We start from the raw sequence: 21,125 nt of genomic DNA on the forward strand, positions 1-21,125 counted from the left end.
AAAAAAATGTACACTTATACCAGTTAGTGATTCCTTTTAAGTTTGGCGTTGTGGCTGTATTATCGGGTACCATCGCTATACCCACAATGAATAGCAACTAACCTTGTCAATCCTAAATTCAATCCGAAGTTGGTGTACTGGCGGTAATTTAATTTCAAATTTAGCACATAGTTAACCAGTTTTTCGTCTATTAAATAATCTTTGTTAAATGACACACTTTTCTTTGATCCAATACAATTAATTATTTTTGGAATCTGATTGGAGTAAAAAAATGGTCAAGAAACAGTAATCATATAATTATATAGATGTTGTGAAAGGATTGTTAAGCCCCATCTACATATCTGAGATTGCAACGCCCATTATCAGATGATTTGCATTAAATATTCATAAAAAATAGATATTTAAAAAAAAGAAAAGATATTTTAAAAAATACAACACTATCTTAATACTAGTTATAAATACAGAATTTCAACTATTCCAAATATGCCGAGTTGAGTGCATTATTGTACAGCGTATTGGCTCAGCCTCCACGCTTTGGCTCAAGCTCCCTGGCTTTTGGCTCTAGCTCAACCCAGAAAATGAGTATAAACATGCCAGGCGGTCATTTTTATTCACGACGAAATAAAAGCAATCGATAATACTGGTTTAATATTAAATGTAAGCTTCTTGAGTGAAATTCAGCTGAAAATTGTTGAAAATGTTCTTCTTTCGTTTGTAAACATGCATGTGTTTGATGGGAGAACCGGTCTTATAACTCCATAAACAATATGTTTACAAAATAATCGAAATGCGTGTGAAGAGTAAACATATTTATATGGCACTGCATTCCCGATTTCTCATATAAGCCCACATAATTGTGATATTAGATAAAATAACGAGTCATACTTACCGTTTTATGATGATATCCGTTCTTTTGCTCTAGCTCGGAAGTGGCATTGACTCTTTTTATACACAGCTCCTAGAGCTGGAGCCACTGTTTTGCACTTGTGTACAATATCTGCCCGGAATATATCTTCCAGCTGAGGCAAAGGCTGTAAACATCACTGGTTTTAAATCATACCTCTATTATTGAACCCATTTTTTTTTCGATTGGCGAAGCATAGAACGTAGAACTGATGTGTTAAACGACCACCAGAAATGTTCAACCGTCGATGCCAGCCTGCAGTCACATAATGATAATACTATGAACACTTGAATAACTTGTCAATGTATAATTAATAATAACTGAGAGTAGAATTTCAATTTCTTAGGCCATTGTTGCCAGCGAAAATAGAATTAGGACTAAGATGAATAAAACAAGAAAAATATTGTAAAGCTCCGCTGAAGGCCGTAGTACGTTGATTTACTTGATTATAATTGCGAATTGGCATATCCAGGTCTCCGTGTGGATGGAGAATACATGTATATATAAAACCAATCGACCCCTGTAAAGTTGAGGATACTTTTCTCTGAGTGATCTTAGGGTGCGCGCGTTACTATATGTTTAATATTTTAATGTTTAAAATGTTACGAAATGTTTTTCAAGTTTATCACTCTTTAAATTCAACTTCAATATTCGGCCTTATGGTATGTCGGTAGACAGACTGTTCACCTGCGCATGTTCGTTTTAAATGTGTATGTATTGATTTTGAATAAGCTTCGGTATCTTTCATTAGAACCATTAATTTTTACATGTATTTCATGATATATCAAAATAATTGTACTTATTGTAGAAATCTTATTTGGGAGTAAGAGTGCCTCTTTAAGCATTTGTCTGATAATGTTAAAAGCAAACACACAATATATATATATATATATATATATATATATATATATATATATATATATATATATATATATATATATGAACACATGTTCACGATTGGGTATTGAAGGCATAATGTGTATCACTTTTTAGTTGTCCGTAATGGCCATTGGCTCTTTCTAACTGTTTGTCTGTTGTGGATGATTTTCTCGAACGTACGAGTAGCGTAAGAAAATAAGGCATACATGTATTTTTTATCAAAATTGGTGTAGGCAGCTTTGTAATGCTTGGGGAAAAGCAAGAATAATGCCCAAATGTATTGGCAACAATTATGTGCGGACTTTCGACTAGCTCTTGTCGATCACTTCCGCGTTCTGATTGTTGACATATTTAACCGCTCACTTTCATATCCCTCCTTAAACTTATGATAGTGGAGCTTTAAAAGATACGTTTCAACCCCTTACCCTAACGGCTACTCGGTTTAAGGGCCATCTATCGCTGGCCGGGAGTGTTTGGTTTATGATAAGGCACAAGGAAATTTGCTCACACAGTGTTGACTTAATTTCCGATCATTTTGAAGCCGAAATTATGTCTATAACTACTGAGTCGGTAATATATATTTAGCGACTCAGTTTTGTCCTGTTTCGACAGCGTGATAAATTAAAATTATCTTTAAATTTTATACTATACTTGTTACTAGATCGATGTCAAACTTTGCGTGTGCATTATTACCCATGATAAATCACTAGTAAATATATGAACACGGCATACATACAGCTGATTTATTAAATGTTAACAGCGTCGTTGGACTTTTAACTTGATTATACTTCCTCTTCATGGAACACAATTACTGGACTTCATTGTTTTATACCGACTTTCTCGATTAATGGTACTTGAAACATGGACGGTTATATAATGACAAAATCTTCCTTTTCAGATGGTACTGTTTATAATATCTAGTTGGGATTTAACGAAGGACAATAAATGGCCGGTAAGCAAATTTCATATTTCAATACTTTGTGAAATAATTGCCAGGACATAATGTGCTTCAAACTGGTATCACATGTGCACAATAGAAGCCGACGAATACGTACACTTCTAAACGCTCATTAAAATCACACTACACATTATTATCGGCAAATTACGTTTAAACTCACTTATTTTACAAAGATTGTGAAACAAGTTGTTGCAACATTAAATTTTTCTATCATTTGGCACGATGTAACGCGGGTGTGGGTTACCTTTATTTATGAACTTCATATAAGTTACTTCTTTCTCTCAATATGCATTTTAAAGTACATGCATACTTTGCATAACATTCAAGAACACCTTCATAGACAGTTGAAATTTTATTTAAGTTCAACGCTGCAGACGGTTGCTTAATGAATACAATGTCATGCATTCGTGTAACATCTTGTCTTTAAATGAATTTTTGGCTACTAGCAGTATCTGAATATCTAGTTACGACTTAGTAACTGGTAATTTATACAGCTAGATAATTATCGCGAAAATTAAGTGTTAAACGCGAAATAATTCGCGGACGTTATCAGGTAATATTACGGCAGTAATATGATACCATAAAATAACCTCCCCGATTTGTTTTTCTCTTTTTCTCAATGATATTGAGCTTCAGTTACAACAAGGTTTAAATGCAGGTCTGACAGTTGGTGAGATTTCGGTTTATTTAATGTTATTCGCAGACGATGCAGCTATTTTGTCGGAAACTAAGAAAGGCCTGCAGGAATCATTGAATAATTTATGTACCTATTGTTGTAAATGGAATCTGACGGTCAATGTGGAAAAGACTAAAATTGTCGTGTTTAGAAAAGGTGGTCGGTTAGCTAGAAATGATATATGGACGTACAACGATCAAGCTGTTGAAACTGTCAATTCCTTCAACTATCTGGTGTAGTATTTTCCTATGGTGGATCTTTTATGCAGGCGGCTAATACACTGGCTGGCAAGGCATTGCGGTCTATGAACTCGCAGGGGCAACATTCGCTGCCTCGGCAGCGAGTAAATGGGGAGTGGCTTATTGTAAATTCCCTCAGCTATGTACCTGTCTGTTAAACTCAGTGTTCTATCTTTAGCACACACAAGAGAAATGTAAACAAACAGGGCTGATCAGAGCAGACGATGTATTTCCCCACACTACAATCCTCTATATGAAATAAAGATGACCAAGCCATCTTTAACAGATGTTTTCTTTGAAAAGATTGTTTTCTTGTCCCTGACTGGCATTTTGTTATTTCGACTAAATCTTTTTTTCTGTATGGAACATCCCTCTCAATTGTTTAGAATCAACATTCTCATTCCAGTCCAAAATAGCAAGGTTTATTCTCAGTCTGGAATCCAAAACTAGTTATTTTGTCAACAAACAATAATAATGCTTTATTGAATGCATCCCTAGTACAAATTAACCTTATTGTAAACGAGTTCAGCAAGGAAACAATTCAGATAGTGTTAACACCTTTAATTGGTAATTAAATGTCACTGGCTGGAATCTGGTTTGTGTATTGATAACTGGAAATCAAATGCACATTTTGAGTAAAAAAGGAGGGAACTCAAACACAGTTATACATGAACATTTGCAAGACATGGAACTAGGTACTGCCTTCCTTTAAAATAATAACTTTGGGCAGAATAAGAAGACTCAAAATATGGAACAAAATAATCAGGACAAAGATATATATATATATATATATATATATATATATATATATATATATATATATATATATATATATATATATATATATATATATATATATATATATATATATATATATATATATATATATAGTTTACATGCTGAAGAACAATAGGAGATATTCACTTTACCTGGCTGGGATATAAACATTTGTAATGATGACAGAGCTTTTGATAGAAAGCGAAGGAGCAACTAACATTTAAACAATGAGGTTCATAATTATTTTTTTTTAAACGACAAATATGAAAACAATGTTACATATTTAAACCTGGGAATGATTCACCAGACTTATTAATTACGTAACGCTTTAAAAGGAAAAAGTGTTAATATCATAGAAAACAATTAGACTAAAATGTAGCATATGAAGCTGATGATATCTATCAATAATTTTGGGATATTCAGGTGGAATAAAAACTTATCAAGGTTTGTTCACATTTGTTACTACAGTATTTGATAGTGAGGCATGTCGTCTGCTACAAGCAAGCTGCTAGGGATGTAAACACCAGCACGTGGTAATGTTTACATCAGAGAGTTCATAACCCCCAGAACACCAATTAGCCACTCCCCCGGCAAATTCAAATTTTCAATCTGACAGTTGGATTTTTTTCTTAAAGTCATGTTTCTAGTAATGTTTCACAAAAAATTAAGGATTTTTTATTTGTTTAACCTTCATTCTACATGCCTGCAAAGTTTCATGTCTCAACTTTTTGTAAGCATTGCATAAATTTGGAAAAAGTGTCCCTGATGTGAAACATGCATAAAATTATACAAAAGCTTGCCCCAGCGCCACCTGGAGGTTTATATAGTCCTGTTACCCCTTTAAGGCTTTAATCAAACGTAACCAGGTCCATATTGGTATAATTTTCAACTTGTTTGATGCATTTGTTTTGTCAATTCTTAACTATAATTCAGAAGTGTGGGGCTATATTCAGCCAGAGGCGATAGATAGAGTACATAGGAAATTTTGCAAGTGGGTACTTAATGTCAAGCGCTCCACAAATTCATTGTCACTTTATGGAGAGCTAGGCAGATTTCCGCTATATATTGAGAGACATATTCGCTTCATTAAGTATTTCCTAAAATTATACAAAAAGAAAAAAGATAATTGTATCCTCAGGGCAATATTACAGGATCAATTCAGGGATCTTGATGATAATCCACAGACTATAAACTGGGTCTCAAAAGTAAGAAGTATACTTCAGTCAGCGGGTTATGCAGATGTGTGGTTATTCCCTGAGTCGGTTAATATAAATTCATTTGTCCCCATGTTTAGAAATAAATTAAGAGACAGGGGCGGATCCAGGAATCAACGTTAGAGGGGGCGTAGCTTAGGGGCGCAACCTTTTGACATGCACCCCTCCCTCTGAACCGAAAGTTTATGGCATAAACTGTTTGCATATGGATTGGGGGTTAAGCAATCATGAAAAATTAACAATTTGTAGTTGGAAATGATGCATTATGAGCGTATTTTATAATTTTTTATCTCCTAAATTGACATAAAAAGTAAACTTTGACGATTTTAGAGGGGGCGCGCGCCGGATGCGCCCCCCTCTAAATCCGCTAGTGAGAGATATATACATAATTAGTTGGCGAGCTACCATGGAGACACATTCATCATCGTATTTATATAAGGAAGTTAAACATACGTTCCGATTGTCTAACTACATGGTATTACTGGATAATATAAAATATAGAAATGTTTTAGCTAAACTCATATTGTCCTCGCATAATTTGTATATTGAACTAGGTAGACATAACAACATCCCTAGACAATATCGAAAATGCACACGGTGTCATTTAAACGATAAAGAAGACGAGTTTCATTTTGTTCTTGTCTGCCCAATGTATAGTAATATCCGACAGACTTATATCCCTAGTTACTATGTTAGAAATCCCAGTATGTTTAAATTTATATCATTACTAAATTCTGATATTAAAACTCTGTTAATAAAATTAGCTATTTTCTGTATTAAAGCTTTTAAGATAAGAGACATAAATATTTGATATATTTTATAAGACATTCTCACATTATATTGCTGTTAAATGTGTTAGTTTTGTGTATACCATTATGGATTGTTGGTATAGTTACCAAAATATCCATATGCATTACTTATTTGTTACATGCATTACTTATTTATCACATGCATGCTATTTTTCATTTTTTTCATTCTGTGTTTATAACGATGAGCTGTATATGCTTAAGTTAAATAAACATTCTGTTCTGTTCATAAAATGGGTATAATTTGAACCTAAATACCCTAAATAAAATACCCTAGATAAGGAAGAATGTGTGCAAAACTTAAAAAACACCATGCTGTCTGTATTATTTCAGAAGACTGTGGCGGCCTTGTGGCAGGGTTGTCCGTGTTTTTCTATCTTCTGGGCGTTGCCACGGCAACCCTCGTGCTCGTCCTCCTTCCATCCATACACAGGTAAACATTGTCGTCGTCATTTTCATCATCACATTCCTGTCGACACTCTTCATCGCCGTCCCCATATAACTAACTTTATGATATTACATGTATAAAGTTTATAACATATCAATACCTGTTCCATGATATGCCTGGCGAACATGATCTCCATGCATGATCAAGCTTCAAACTGACATTGTCATCATTCTGTTTTTTTGCAGACGACTAATTTCGTTGTTTGACCGATGTTGTCGTCGAAATACGCCTTCTACCGCCGTCGACAATGGTGCCATTAAGCCGCAGGGGAACAATTATGCTGAAATCGACCCGGTAGAAAGTTCAACACGATTTTATCAAAAATTCTATTTAAGGATATAAGTAGTGGGTTTTCTTGAAATGAAACCGGCAATAAATCTTCCTTGTAAACAATCATTTACGTCATATTATAAAGTAAATGAATCACCACATTGTAGTATATTGTGAAGAAAATATTGTTCATGTACTTTCTTGTACGTATGCATGTATAGGTTTGTGTTTGCTTATATGTCATAACGCATTTATAAATTTGCGCCTGGCACAAATAGATACTGTTTCTTTTTCTTAATCCACATTCTCTGTTAAATTGATTAAATAAACTTGCTTTCTTCCTATCATTCTCACAGAACTTGACTCGGACGTGGATGCGAAGCCCAGAGCACAATAAGAAGGTCGTCGTAGACTTGAGGCCACTGAACAACCCGGGCTCGGCGGAGGAAGCCCGCTACTCGTACGCTCGAGAACCCAAAGCCTACGAAAACGTCGCCATGAAACAGGAAGCGCTGAAACGCTTCTCATGTCACACATACTGTATAGTGGAGCCAGGCGGCAGTAAGCGACTTCCCGTCAGATTAATTGACACTTTAAAGCCGGAAGCCGTGAGCTCAGATCCGCAACACGTGTATTTCGTTTTAGAGCCCGGATCAAACAAAGTGACTCCTGTGAACGTGTCTGAAGACCGTGGTACCCTGCAGACGTCGCCTGATCACATTTACTTCGTACTAGAGCCGGGCCATGTTCAAGAAACGGAAGAAGCGGAGCCGTACGCCGTCAATGATCTGAATGAGGACCACGCGTATTTCATTCTGGAAAAACAGGGGAATTGAAGGAGAACATGTTAAATGCAAGAAGGGAAACACTACAGTTTGTGTGCGTGCGTGTGCCATGAACATGTTTATCAGACTAGCTTCAATTTTAGTTTTCTATGGTTGGTAAATGTTCTTAAATATCAATAGACAGCGTTTCGACCATGCACGTCTCGGTACTATATAGCCATTCTGAATGATGCATACCTGAATTGTTCTGCCGTTTTTTTGCAGATTTTCATTTTCCATTTAACCTTTGCGAAGTTTTAAATTCAAAAGTCTGCCAAACAGCGTTGCATATGTTAGTACATGCGTCGCTGTTGAAATGCGTCAGATTCGATCTCAATGTGTTTCGGGGGAAGACACGCGTTGATGGTGGCCACACCGTGCTTATTAAAATGTGTAACATTCCATGCAATACGAATGTTTATAAGTATACCAATACATGTAAATGTTGATGATTTGGTCATTTGAGATGATTCCAAAATGACTACGGCATTCAAGTTGATGCATTTATATGTACCCCGTTTTAAGATAGCGTATCTTAATTTGATGCACCTGCTTATGTGAACTAGTATTGTCATGAAAACAATGATAAATGTTTTGTTTTATTTATTTAATCGCATAAATAAAGAATTTCACAGAAAGTACAGCTACTCAAATGTCCATCAAAAAAGGCTGCCTACTGTCACGTGTCTATCAACATAGGCTACGTACTGTCACGTGTACATCAACATAGGCTGCTTACAGTCACAAGTTCATCAACATAGGCTGCCTACTGTCACGTGTTCATCAACATAGGCTGCCTACTGTCACGTGTTCATCAACATTGGCTACCTACTGTCACGTGTTCATCAACATAGACTGCCTACTGTCACGTGTTCATCATCATAGGCTGCCTACTGTCACGTGTTCATCAACATAGGCTGCCTATTGTCACGTGTACATCAACATAGGCTGCCTATTTTCACTTGTTCATCAACATAGGCTGCCTATTGTCACGTGTTCATCAACATAGGCTGCCTATTGTCACATGTTCATCAACATAGGCTGCCTATTGTCACGTGTACATCAACATAGGCTGCCTATTGTCACGTGTTCATCAACATAGGCTGCCTATTGTCACATGTTCATCAACATAGTCTGCCTACTGTCACGTGTACATCGACATAGGCTGCCTACTGTCACGTTTTCATCAACATAGGCTGCCTACTGTCACGTGTACATCAACATAGGCCGTCTACTGTTACGTGAAACTCAACATAGGCTGTTTTCTGTCACATGTCAATGAAAATAGGCTGCCTACTGTCACGTGTTCATCAACATAGCCCGCATACTTTCACATGTATTTAGAATTGTATTGGCATTTATCTTCCTTTGAATTAACATCTAATAATGCCTCGTTTCCGTTTATATTCCGACATAAAATAAAGAAAAAACAAATACATGAAGCATTATGTTCGAAAATAAGTGTGCACTCCGCTGTATTAATGGTATATCTATATCAAATAAGTCAAAGCAGACATTATGTCCATAACTGTATATGCGTAATGAGCTGAACTAGAAATACAGTGTCAACTTGGCTCATGTTCATAGACTATCGGTTCTGGCACAAAACCATCTGAATTATGTATATTCCAGACTTTCGTATACATAATTCAATAAATATAGTGTATTCGTATTCACCATGGTGATGATATGGAAGAGAATAATATCGTTTATACAGATGATGTGATTATTTAGTCATGTCGCAATAAGTATGTCGACTTAAGTAGTCAATACGTGAACGAGTAGACATAATTATTGCGACTTGTCGTGTGATAACTCGCAACTAGACATTAAAGAAGTCGCCATGACTACATGATCACAGCATTGGCAAAAACGATATACTCCTCCATACTCTTCCATACGATAATGCCAATCACCCGAATTCGTACGAGTCAAATGAAAGCGTAATTAAACGTTACATTGTATATCCGTTGATACTATCGGATCCGGGGGGCTGGGGGCCCAGCGCCTCCCCCCCTCCACCCCCAAAATAATTGAAGTTTACCTTTTATATGAATAATTAAGAACAAAGTAGTAAAAATATGCCCAAAATGCACCATTTCCAACTAGAAATTGCTAAAAATTCCTTTGGAGAGTATCCCTAAAACTCCCTTGCCAACACTTTAAACCAAATGAATTGGGGTTTGAGGGAGGGGCGCAAGTCAAAAGGTTACGCCCCTCAGTTACGCCCCCTCTAACTTCGGGTCCAGGGGCCGCCCCTGCGAACAGCCTTCTGATCAGGTTGCTTCTTTTTGATACATTGGTATTGATAGTATCACTTGATAATATTGTGCCCATTAAACGTGTCCATCGCTTTGATACATCACTTAAGTAACGACTTATGATACTCATAACTGTAAGTTTCTTTATACATCCAAAAACAGATGTAGGTGACCATCTTTTTTATACATCTTGAAAGTGTATAGTTTGGTAATAATGTCTAGTCAATCGGAAACTATGCAGGATGGGTTGTTTATGAGGGTAGTATTTACGTTATACGCTACATTGAGGACAAAATGTATAATACATCCTGTTGTAGGTTAAAAAACATCGAAAACAGGAAGTCAATCAAAGGTTGTGAATAAGAAATGAATATAAAGAAACCGATCATTAATTAGTTCGCATCAAGATGTTTTAAGAGTTCGAAGGTCGTGTAAAGGATATAATACTGACACAGCCTTATTCACAAGTGACCTTAATACGGCGTAAAATTTAGGATTTGTTTCCATTAATAAACGTTCAATTGGAATCCTGGGTGATGTCAATGATGCGGGTGAACGACGCTGAATGGGGCGAGGAAGGGGAAAGTAAGTGATTGAAATTATTAGATAAATCGACAATTTAACCCAGTATATATGAGACCTACCCTCGCGGCCTCCTTGTCTCATGTCCAGTATGGATGTGGAGTAAATTCACCTCTTTGGTATTTCATTTTGTCTAAATGCAAAAACAGTTCAATTTTCATTCTGTAAAATCTTTTGTCGAAATTCCTCTGCAAAGAATTTTCTATATATGCGACTGGTATGTTTAAGTGCAATGTTTACGCCTGATTTGAATGCTTCTTTGTTCTGGTTTCCGTTGACACTCGTATACATACCAGAGTTAAACACACTCCATTCATACCATGTGATTATTTTGTCAGATAAAATACATGAGCAGTTAATATCTATTCTAACAGTCTTACAATCATAAGGAGAGGACACAGGACTTTTATATAAGTTTCTCTAAAGTTGGTACCTGGTGATGAAAACTAATACTAAAAGTATCACAAGTCACATCATAGCATGGTGATAATACAACACAAATACAAAAACACACAGTTTGAGTAGTACAGTGGAGATCAGTAGAGAACATAATACAGAAAAACAAACGCAAGAAAGTCAATAGCACAATAATTAGACAGTCAGATTATAAATTATAAATTAGTTATACTTATGATTACAGTATGTTTAAGAATAATGCTCCAGGTACAATTTGGCCCCGTGGATATTTTGCCCCCCCCCCCCCCCCCCCACCCCGAGTCAAATTTGACCAGAGGCAAATGTTGGTCATATAAATGGGGTATACTTCTAAGTGTTCTTTCGTGATTATTCGATTGTAGAGTGACAAAGACCAACGTATTAATTACAGGCCAATGAACTTGACATTTATTTTTCTGGTCAACAATCGTCTTTGTTTTATCATACAATTTGCTCTCTCACGTTTATAGTTTACGTTTGCAGACATAACACTGAGCGGCTTACAGGGGTTTGTGAGCACATTGGATGAGCATTCGGGTACAAGTATATGCAGGTACGGCCTTCCTTCAGCACTTCTCAAGACATACCATGGCTAGTTTTAAGGCAAAACACACTATACTTATTGCCACCATTCCGCGTTAACATTATCAACTTCTTTTCTGCCCTCTGTTTCTATTTCGTTTTTAAACTAGTTGTGTAATAACGAGTCCTTTATGTTCATCTCAAAACAGCAGTTCGGACTTCCTGGCCCGTCACGCGCTTCTTCCGATGGTGGAGGCAAGCGTTCGGGCGTTCCTGACGACGTGTGCATCTCCAGGGGAGTCCCTTATAGTACCGGACTGGTCGCTGTGTGGAGAGAGGGACAGCTTCAACTGCACATACGTTCATATGTGTAAGTTCACGTCGATCATCTCTATAGTGGCATATGTGTTTATTTGCGTGTTGGACCACTATTGAATATGCCTTTGGTCTCTGTGCCATCTTATAAGCAGCGTATTTGAGTAATATCTTACTTATCTACGTTTTGGTAATATTTATGTGACTAAAGTAAATGATGTTATATATAGTATGGATTTCAAACATAAGCCTTGTGATGAGTGTTTATATTCACTCCATGCAACTTGAAGCCTTTTGTGTATTGACATCGTGTTTCAGATACTGACAACTGCATGCGACTGCGGGAATCCTACGATCAAGGATGCAAGGTGGCGTCTACACCACGCATTGCACCTAGTAAGCTTGTCTCTCGAAAATACAATGAAACCATCAATACAAATTAAACAGGTTTATATATAATTTGAGACAACTACATTATTATCAAACATGCAAAGGATTTGGCCACGAGTTATACCAACATCATTTACGGCCCTGTCCCAAAACAAAGGTGTTTTTAAAGTTAGATCACAAAGTTATAATCAAAGTATATTGTTTATATATCTATTTAACAATGCAATGAGAAAATTGTAGAGAAAGATGCGATAAAAAAGAAATATTGAAAGAAGAGAGGGGTAGAGTAGAGAAGTAGGCTCCTGCTGCTGATTTTCTAGAAACGATGGGTATATTTGATGAAACATTGAACTTCTCTGAAGAAACAGACATTTTCATCGTCGGAGAAGCCGAAATGTAATTTAGCAGAGCTCATTCGGTAAAATTGTCTTGTGTTTCTACAAAGATGTATTCGTTGCTCTGTGGATAGAGTACAGCGGAAGAAGAAATGACAAAAACCCTTTGAGACCTATTTAAGTATTTATAGAAGATAATGAGCTAACCATCGTAGCACGTTTCCTGAAATTCCGTAGTCTTGAAATCTAAATTTTAGACCAAGGTACCAAACTTTGTATGTCACAAAATACAATACTAGTTGATTGTTTGTCATTTAAGGATTTACCAATTTTGTAATATATACCGACTGGCGCTGGTAAATATGGTTGTTTTGGTGCATATAATTGTACAAGCGTTTAAAAAGAATGCGTTTCATTACTTTTTTCAACACAAATCAACGATATTGGCCTATTGCTAGACACAAAAATGCGGTCACCAATTTTAAAAAAGATGCGTAACATTAGCAAGTTTCCATATATTGGGATATATACTTTTCTTAATAGATCTTTTAAAAATAATACGCAGAAGAAGACAAATGGATGTATGTCTCGTCTAGACCTCTTGCCTTATTCATGTCAATGTTATTGAGGACGTCTTTAAACTTCAGTCTCAGTTATATACATGTATTCGAAAAACTAGAAATTCACTATTTGTTTCCATCGTTAAGTTGGGTAATGGTACATTATCATTGTGTGGGAACGGACACCGGATATAGCTCAAAAAGTGATCAATCGATAAGCGTTTGGTTTTGACACATGGACAGTTTTCTATCATTTTTTGTATTTTATGGTGATATATTTAACAAAATCGACGAGTTTTGAATTACTTGATACTGTGCAATATACGACTATGATGGAAATGTGTCTCCTATTTTGTATAATAGTCCAATTCTCGCCGAAAGTTGCATGATCGCTCACAAATGTTCATTTATGTGGTATAATTTCAAACATAAATCAACAAATTGAAAGTAAGAATAAAAACTGAATCGAGCGATTTCATTTTAATTACATAATCTAGTAATGTGTAAAATATCAATATGATATCTTTTGTTGTTACGGAGATATTCATACCTTTTGATGCCCTGGCAGTGTACTGGGGATAGATGAAGCAAATAAATAACTGCACAGGGGATAGCTATAAAGTGGACTGAGGATAGTAACGATGTATTTAGAAAAACGAGACTGTGATAATGATTACGGCTATTTATCTATACGCGAGCTCGAGGGAAATTGTTCGATGTTGTCCATATCGAGGGATGAGAGCAAAACATGTTGTAGTTCTTTGTATCTGTATGCACTTAAAACTGTTTCATTGATACATATTAGTCAACCATGATGTGTTTGTTCACAAGCATCTATATCTAAATATTTGAAATACGCCGGTAATCTGATTTATTGAGAAACACAAAACATGTGGCCGTAAAATTTATGTGGTGTTTGCTATTCATATATATAATATTGCTTTGTAAATCAAGTAGGTACGTCTTTGCAAACAGAAAGTCACCAGTAGGGATATTGTGATCAAATTTGGAACACGTAAAGCTTTGTTCTAAGCTTGGGTAGATGTTGGTATTACTTAGAACAGAATAATGGTCTCTGCTCGTTCATTTCAGTGAGAAAGAATGTATTGTGACCAACCCTGATATTTACGCAGCTTGCAATATACGTTCATTTAGGAGAGCACGGATCAAACTCATTGTTAACTACAGTTTGCTCAATAATTTCTTATCAAATTGTACTCTCTCTCTTTGCAGATTATTTGAAAGTTCGAAATAGACATATACATGTATAGTGTATATTAACAGTGTTACTATGAATTTTTGTCTCATTTTACATGTTATCACCAGGACACACATTTCTCAACTTTGAAACTATCCCCAGTACATAATACGGCTATCCCCAGTACAGTACTGTGAACATTTCTAAGGGCATATCTTTAACAGTTTAAAAGTTACATTGCCATTTCTTACAATAAAAATAGTTGAGCTTATTCTTGTGAAATCCTTCGATTCAGATTTTTTATTTATTCGATATATTTCCTAAAAATAACAATACTTGTCGAAATTCAGTAAGTTTTGAGGTGATCATCTCAGATTTGAAGAAACCTTTTACGAGGTCTGCTAAATCGTAAGCACTTTAAAGTATACCATAGGCCAAATTTAGCATTCAGCTATTAGTTCAAACACTTGCTTCATTTGTGGAAACGGTAGATATGCGTTAACACAGCAAGATCTTACCTCTGGTAAATTAAAACAACTGCATAATTGTCTGTTTACTTATCACTTTTTGAGCTATATCCGGTGTCCCTTCCCACACAGTGATTATTATCGCCAATCCTCGAAAATGAAACAAACTAATGCGAAGGTATTGCATTGCCTTTACATTGCATTGCTTCATACTGTATTTCCAATAAAAGCGCGGATTAGATGAATTAAACTCGATAAGTTAATCATCTAAGCTGCTAAAAGAGTTCTTTTGCACGTTGCGTCATATTTGATATTTAATTTCTAACTATTTTACACTTGACCAGATTTGCACGAATATCCTGACCGCGTAGCTTTTGTTTTTAGTTTGTTAGCTGATTTTCGAAACTCATAGTTATAAAATGGCTTATTTGAATTACGAATGGTTGCATATTGAGGTGTACATTTCTCAGCGATATATATGATTTTTTAATAAAACAAATTATCCAAATCTTAACTTTCCTCAATGATAAAAAGGGAAAACATTCTTCGTTGTCTGTATTGTTCCTTGGGTATGTTTCACACTACAGCTGATGGACCCACGGGTATGGAGGCGCTGATGAGCGAGACTTCCGGTGTGCTGCTGCTCGTAGGCCTTGTGGTCCTGGGCGTCCTCATTGGCGCCACTGCCACCATCGCTGCCTGTCTCATATGGCCCGGCATGCACAGGTATAGAGACATAAGTGGAATTGTATAAAGCTTGGATAATTTCTCCACGGGCTATTTTGGGCTAGTATGTACAAGTTAATAGTATTGAATTATCAATAAACATTTTATTTTCAATTTTCAAATTATTTTTAATCTCAAACACGAACCATTTTCATACACTTTGCTGCTGTTAAACGCTATTTCTGGGTGTCACCACATGAGCCTGAAGTCCAGAAATTCGTGTTAGTTGTCACCACATGAGCTTGATGCCAAGAAGCTCTTTCTGTGTGTCACCACAGGAGCCTAAAGTCCAGAAATTCGTGTTGGTTGTCAACACATGAGCTAGTCTAGAAACTATTTCTGGGTGTCACCACCTGGGCTTGAAGTCCAGAAACACTATTTGGGTGTAACCACAGGAGCCTGAAGTCCAGAAATTCGTGTTAGGTGTCACCACATGAGCTAGTCTAGAAACTCTTTCTGGGTGTCACCACATGGGCTTGAAGTCCAGAATCTCTTTCTTGGTGTCACCACCTGGGCTTGAAGTCCAGGGGCTTGAAGTCCAGAAGCTCGATCTGGGTGTCACCACAGGAGCCAGTCTAGAAACTATTTTTGGGTGTCACCACATATGCTTAAAGTTAAGAAACTCTATATGGGTGTAACCACAGGAGCCTGATGTCCAGAAGCTCTATCTGGGTGTCACCACATGGGTTGACGTCCAGGAGCTTGAAGTCTAGAAGGTCTTACTGGGTGTCACCACATGGGCTTGAAGTCCAGAAACTCTTTCTGGTAGTCATCACATGGGCTTGAAGTCCAGAAGCTTCTTCTGGGTGTCACCACATCGGCTTGAAGTCAAGAAACTCTTTCTAGGTGTCACAGCATGAGCTTGAAGTCCAGAAGCTCTTTCTGGGCGTCATCACATGGGCTTGAAGTAAGTTCAGGGGCTTGAAGTCCAGAAACTCTTTCGGGGTGTCACCACATGGGCTTGAAGTCCAGGAGCTTTAAGTCTAAAAGCTCTTTCTGAGTTTCACCACATGGGCTTGGAGTCCAGAAACTCTTTCTAGGTATCGCCACATGGGCTTGAAGTCCAGAAACTCTTTCTAGGTATCGCCACATGGGCTTGAAGTCCAGAAACTCTTTCTGGGTGTCACCACATGTGCTTGAAGTCCAGAAACTCTTTCTGGGTGTCACCACATAGACTTGAAATCCAGAAACTTTCTGGTTGTCACCACATGGGCTTGCAGTCCAGAAACTCTTTCTGGGTCTCACCACATGGGCTTGAAGTCCAGAAGCTCTTTCTGGGTGTCACCACAGGAGCCTGATGTCTAGAAGCTCTATCTTGGTGTCACCAGATGGGCTTGAAGTCCAGAAACTCTTTCTGGGTGTCCCCACATTGGCTTGAAGTCCAGAGGCTCTATATGGGTGTCACAACAGGAGCCTGATGTCCAGAAGCTCTATCTGGGTGTCACCACATTGGCTTGAAGTCTAGAAGCTCTTTCCGGGTGTCACCACACTGGCTTGAAGTCCAGAGACTCTTTCTGTGTGTCACCACATTGGCTTGAAGTCCAGAGACTCTATCTGGGTGTTACCACAGGAGCCAGAAGTCCAGAAACTCTTTCTGTGTGTCACGACATGAGCTTGAAGTCCAGAAGCTCTTTCTGGGTTTCACAACATGAGCTTGAAGTCCAGAAGCCGTTTCTGGGTTTCACCACAGAAGTCTTGAGTCCAGAAGGTCTTCCTGGTTGTCACCACATGGGCTTGACGTCCAGAAACTCTTTCTGGGTGTCACCACATGGGCTTGAAGTCCAGAAACTCTTTCTGGGTGTCACAACATGGGCTTGAAGTCTAGAAACTATTTGTGGGTGTCATAACACGGAAGTCTAGAAACTATTTCTGGGTGTCACCATATCGGCTTGAAGTAAGTTCAGTGGCTTGAAGTCTAGAAACTCTTTCGGGGTGTCACCACATGGGCTTGAAGTCAAGGGGCTTGAATTCTAGAAGCTCTTTTTGGGTGTCACCACAGGAGCCTGATGTCCAGAAACTCTTTCTGGGTGTCACCACATGGGCTTGAAGTCCAGAAACTCTTTCTGGTAGTCATCACATGGGCTTGAAGTCCAGAAGCTCTTTTTGGGTGTCACCACATCGGCTTGAAGTCAAGAAACTCTTTCTAGGTGTCACAGCATGAGCTTGAAGTCCAGAATCTCTTTCTGGGTTTCATCACATGGGCTTGAAGTAAGTTCAGGGGCTTGAAGTCCAGAAACTCTTTCGGGGTGTCACCACATGGGCTTGAAGTCCAGGGGCTTTAAGTCTAAAAGCTCTTTCTGAGTTTCACCACATGGGCTTGGAGTCCAGAAACTCTTTCTAGGTATCGCCACATGGGCTTGAAGTCCAGAAACTCTTTCTGGGTGTCACCACATGGGCTTGAAGTCCAGGGGCTTTAAGTCTAAAAGCTCTTTCTGAGTTTCACCACATAGACTTGAACTCCAGAAACTCTTTCTGGGTATCGCCACATGGGCTTGAAGTCCAGAAACTCATTCTCGGTGTCACCACATGTGCTTGAAATCCAGAAACTTTCTGGGTGTCACCACATGGGCTTGCAGTCCAGAAACTCTTTCAGGGTCTCACCACATGGGCTTGAAGTCCAGAAGCTCTTTCTGGGTGTCACCACAGGAGCCTGATGTCTAGAAGCTCTATCTTGGTGTCACCAGATGGGCTTGAAGTCCAGAAACTCTTTCTGGGTGTCCCCACATGGGCTTTAAGTCCAGAGGCTCTATATGGGTGTCACCACAGGAGCCTGATGTCCAGAAGCTCTATCTGGGTGTCACCACATTGGCTTGAAGTCTAGAAACTCTTTCTGGGTGTCACCACATGGGCTTGAAGTCTAGAAGCTCTTTCCGGGTGTCACCACACTGGCTTGAAGTCTAGAGCTTGAAGTCCAGAAACGCTTTCTGGGTGTCACCACATTGGCTTGAAGTCCAGAGACTCTATCTGGGTGTTACCACAGGAGCCAGAAGTCCAGAAACTCTTTCTGGGTGTCACGACATGAGCTTGAAGTCCAGAAGCTCTTTCTGGGTTTCACCACAGAAGTCTGGAGTCCAGAAGGTCTTCCTGGTTGTCACCACATGAGCTTGACGTCCAGAAACTCTTTCTGGGTGTCACCACATGGGCTTGAAGTCCAGAAACTCTTTCTGGGTGTCACTACATGGGCTTGAAGTCTAGAAACTATTTCTGGGTGTCATAACATGGAAGTCTAGAAACTCTTTCTGGGTGTCATCACATGGGCTTGAAGTCAAGAAACTCTTTCTAGGTGTCACAGCATGAGCTTGAAGCTCTTTCTGGGTTTCACCACAGAAGTCTGGAGTCCAGAAGCACTTTTAGGGTGTCACCACATGAGCTTGACGTCCAGAAACTCTTTCTAGGTGTCACCACATGGGTTTGAAGTCCAGAAGTTCTTTCGGGGTGTCACAACAAAGGCTTGAAGTTCAGAAGCTCTTTATGAATGTCATCACATGAGCTTGAAGTTGCCTTAACATACACACCATGCATATGCAATATATATATTTTAGTGTTATATAGAAATATATGTACAAGGTTGATTAAAAGTCTACGTTATTTTTTCTATTACTTCGAATACTGTCGTATAGATATAATGAAGTATAAAAAAGTAATAGTAATTTTAATGTATGAAACATTTAGCATTTTTCGACATTGAAATGTTTATGCAAAGTATTTCATATATAAGGCGTGTCTCGCTCCAAAGTTTCCATTTGAACATAAATAAATTTATGTGAAACTATTATGTGTCAAACCACAGCATAAAGTCAAGCATTATGCAGGGTTTGTCTTTCAAACTGACTGACATCCTAGGTTGATACTGAACTTTCATAGTATGCGTTGCTACATCGTCGGATATCCCCGATACACGACTGCGCTATGTATGAAGCGTAACGGAATATTGTAGGAACTTTTTGTGGTTGCCGACGACGGCTTTACTCCAGTGATGGACATGTAAAGGTATTCGTGTATTGCAGGTGGGCAAACTCAAAACTGCGCTCGGAAAAGGATGCGCCGCGACAATCGACTGTCAATTCCTACTACGATGATATAGACCATCAAAAGGTATTCATTAAAAAACACAATGTAAATGATAGGTAATGTGCATATTTCATAAGTAAATCTTTGGCTGAGCACTGATTTTTATCGAGTGATCACACACTGTGATGATAATTAGTGTCCGATACAAAAAGTGTCATATTTCTAGAAAAAGACGAGTTGTCTTAAAAATCCAATGTTCATTAATTTGCAGGCTCGGTCAGCTATGCAGTTGCAGCCCTTACCAAAAACACCATCAGACACATTGACCGCCATAAAACATACATCAACGCCTGCACACCACCCTCTACCCCGGCCGCACATACAAAGTGGCATCGAGCACAGACTTCCTTCTGCCGACGACCCCGTCCATCGTCATTCTAGTACGGATTCCACCTCCCTAGGATCGAGAGATCAATCACCCTATGAGGGTATGACCCGTGGAGGCCCGACCGAGGATTACCACCAGTATGCTGCCATACAACCACTGTCTCCTGGGAATCTCGTCACGACAGAGTCTGAACACTCATATTTCGTACTGGAAAAACGACCCGGATAAAAACTTACTTTACAGATAGTTCTAACGTGTTCTTGCCGATTCGGCCGAACCTTTGTAGAGAAACATTTGGATATACTCGAAAGCGCAAATATGTCTTGTTATGAGAATATATGCTTTTTATCCATCTATTCTGACGAGTCGCATTTCGTAGATATATACCATATATGCCAAAAGGTTGCTTTGGTATCATATTTGGCCCGCCATTATTTTGTAAAAGATAAAACATGGTACATCATTTAGTTGCCTTTTTGGTTTCTTTGTTTGGTATCAACTATATGTAATTTGATTAGTGTGGGGAATTCATCCATTAATATTTAAATTAAACCTAACCTGTCATTGAATAAACTAAACCCAAATTCCACGTGTTTGATTTAGGCCACACTAAAGTGATGTTTCGTTCTAGGAATTACCGCTTCATGACAACTAACAGGTAAATATTACTTTCATGTGGTATGTACTTCATTTAGCATACGCTTGGTGTTGTTGTTTTAGTGGACCAATGACTATAAGGGATTTTTCAAATGTTCTGATCATTAATTTTACATAAGTCGATCTGAAGAATGCACCGAAAAATAGATTCATAGAGTGAATTTTCCGTTAGTCAATTTTTACATCTATGCTTACTTCTTAAACTTATGTTCGTAGCAAAAAGTAGCATATACTTCGTGTTTGAATTTTTCTGTGGGCTAAGGGCAATCTAAGGTTTTTTAAA

General features: G+C 38.0%; 2 protein-coding genes across 4 annotated transcripts in view; both read left to right on the top strand.

Annotated features, from left to right (window-relative positions):
• LOC128216419 (uncharacterized) overlaps positions 1 to 8,633 on the top strand; it is a 23,725-nt gene extending 15,092 nt beyond the window's left edge. For both annotated transcript variants that reach the window (XM_052922980.1, XM_052922981.1), the window contains exons 3-6: positions 2,682 to 2,735; positions 6,787 to 6,886; positions 7,087 to 7,195; positions 7,528 to 8,633. In XM_052922980.1, the coding sequence (XP_052778940.1) occupies positions 2,729 to 2,735; positions 6,787 to 6,886; positions 7,087 to 7,195; positions 7,528 to 8,007 (696 nt within the window). In that variant the 5' untranslated portion in view covers positions 2,682 to 2,728 and the 3' untranslated portion in view covers positions 8,008 to 8,633. The remainder of the gene's footprint in view (positions 1 to 2,681; positions 2,736 to 6,786; positions 6,887 to 7,086; positions 7,196 to 7,527) is intronic.
• Positions 8,634 to 10,331: 1,698 nt separating this feature from the next.
• LOC128216509 (uncharacterized) lies at positions 10,332 to 20,772 on the top strand. 2 transcript variants are annotated; one of them, XM_052923092.1, is made up of 7 exons: positions 10,332 to 10,841; positions 11,757 to 11,826; positions 12,008 to 12,165; positions 12,429 to 12,506; positions 15,648 to 15,786; positions 19,794 to 19,881; positions 20,069 to 20,772. In XM_052923092.1, the coding sequence occupies exons 1-7, from the start codon at positions 10,793 to 10,795 to the stop codon at positions 20,411 to 20,413; spliced, it is 927 nt and encodes a 308-aa protein (XP_052779052.1). In that variant the 5' UTR covers positions 10,332 to 10,792; the 3' UTR covers positions 20,414 to 20,772. The 2 variants fall into 2 exon arrangements, with proteins under 2 accessions (XP_052779052.1, XP_052779050.1); XM_052923090.1 differs by having other exon boundaries at positions 10,335 to 10,841; positions 12,005 to 12,165.
• The last annotated feature ends 353 nt before the right edge of the window (positions 20,773 to 21,125 follow it).

The sequence above is a fragment of the Mya arenaria genome, chromosome 14, assembly GCF_026914265.1.
Source record: "Mya arenaria isolate MELC-2E11 chromosome 14, ASM2691426v1".
Taxonomy (NCBI): Eukaryota; Metazoa; Mollusca; class Bivalvia; order Myida; family Myidae; genus Mya; species Mya arenaria.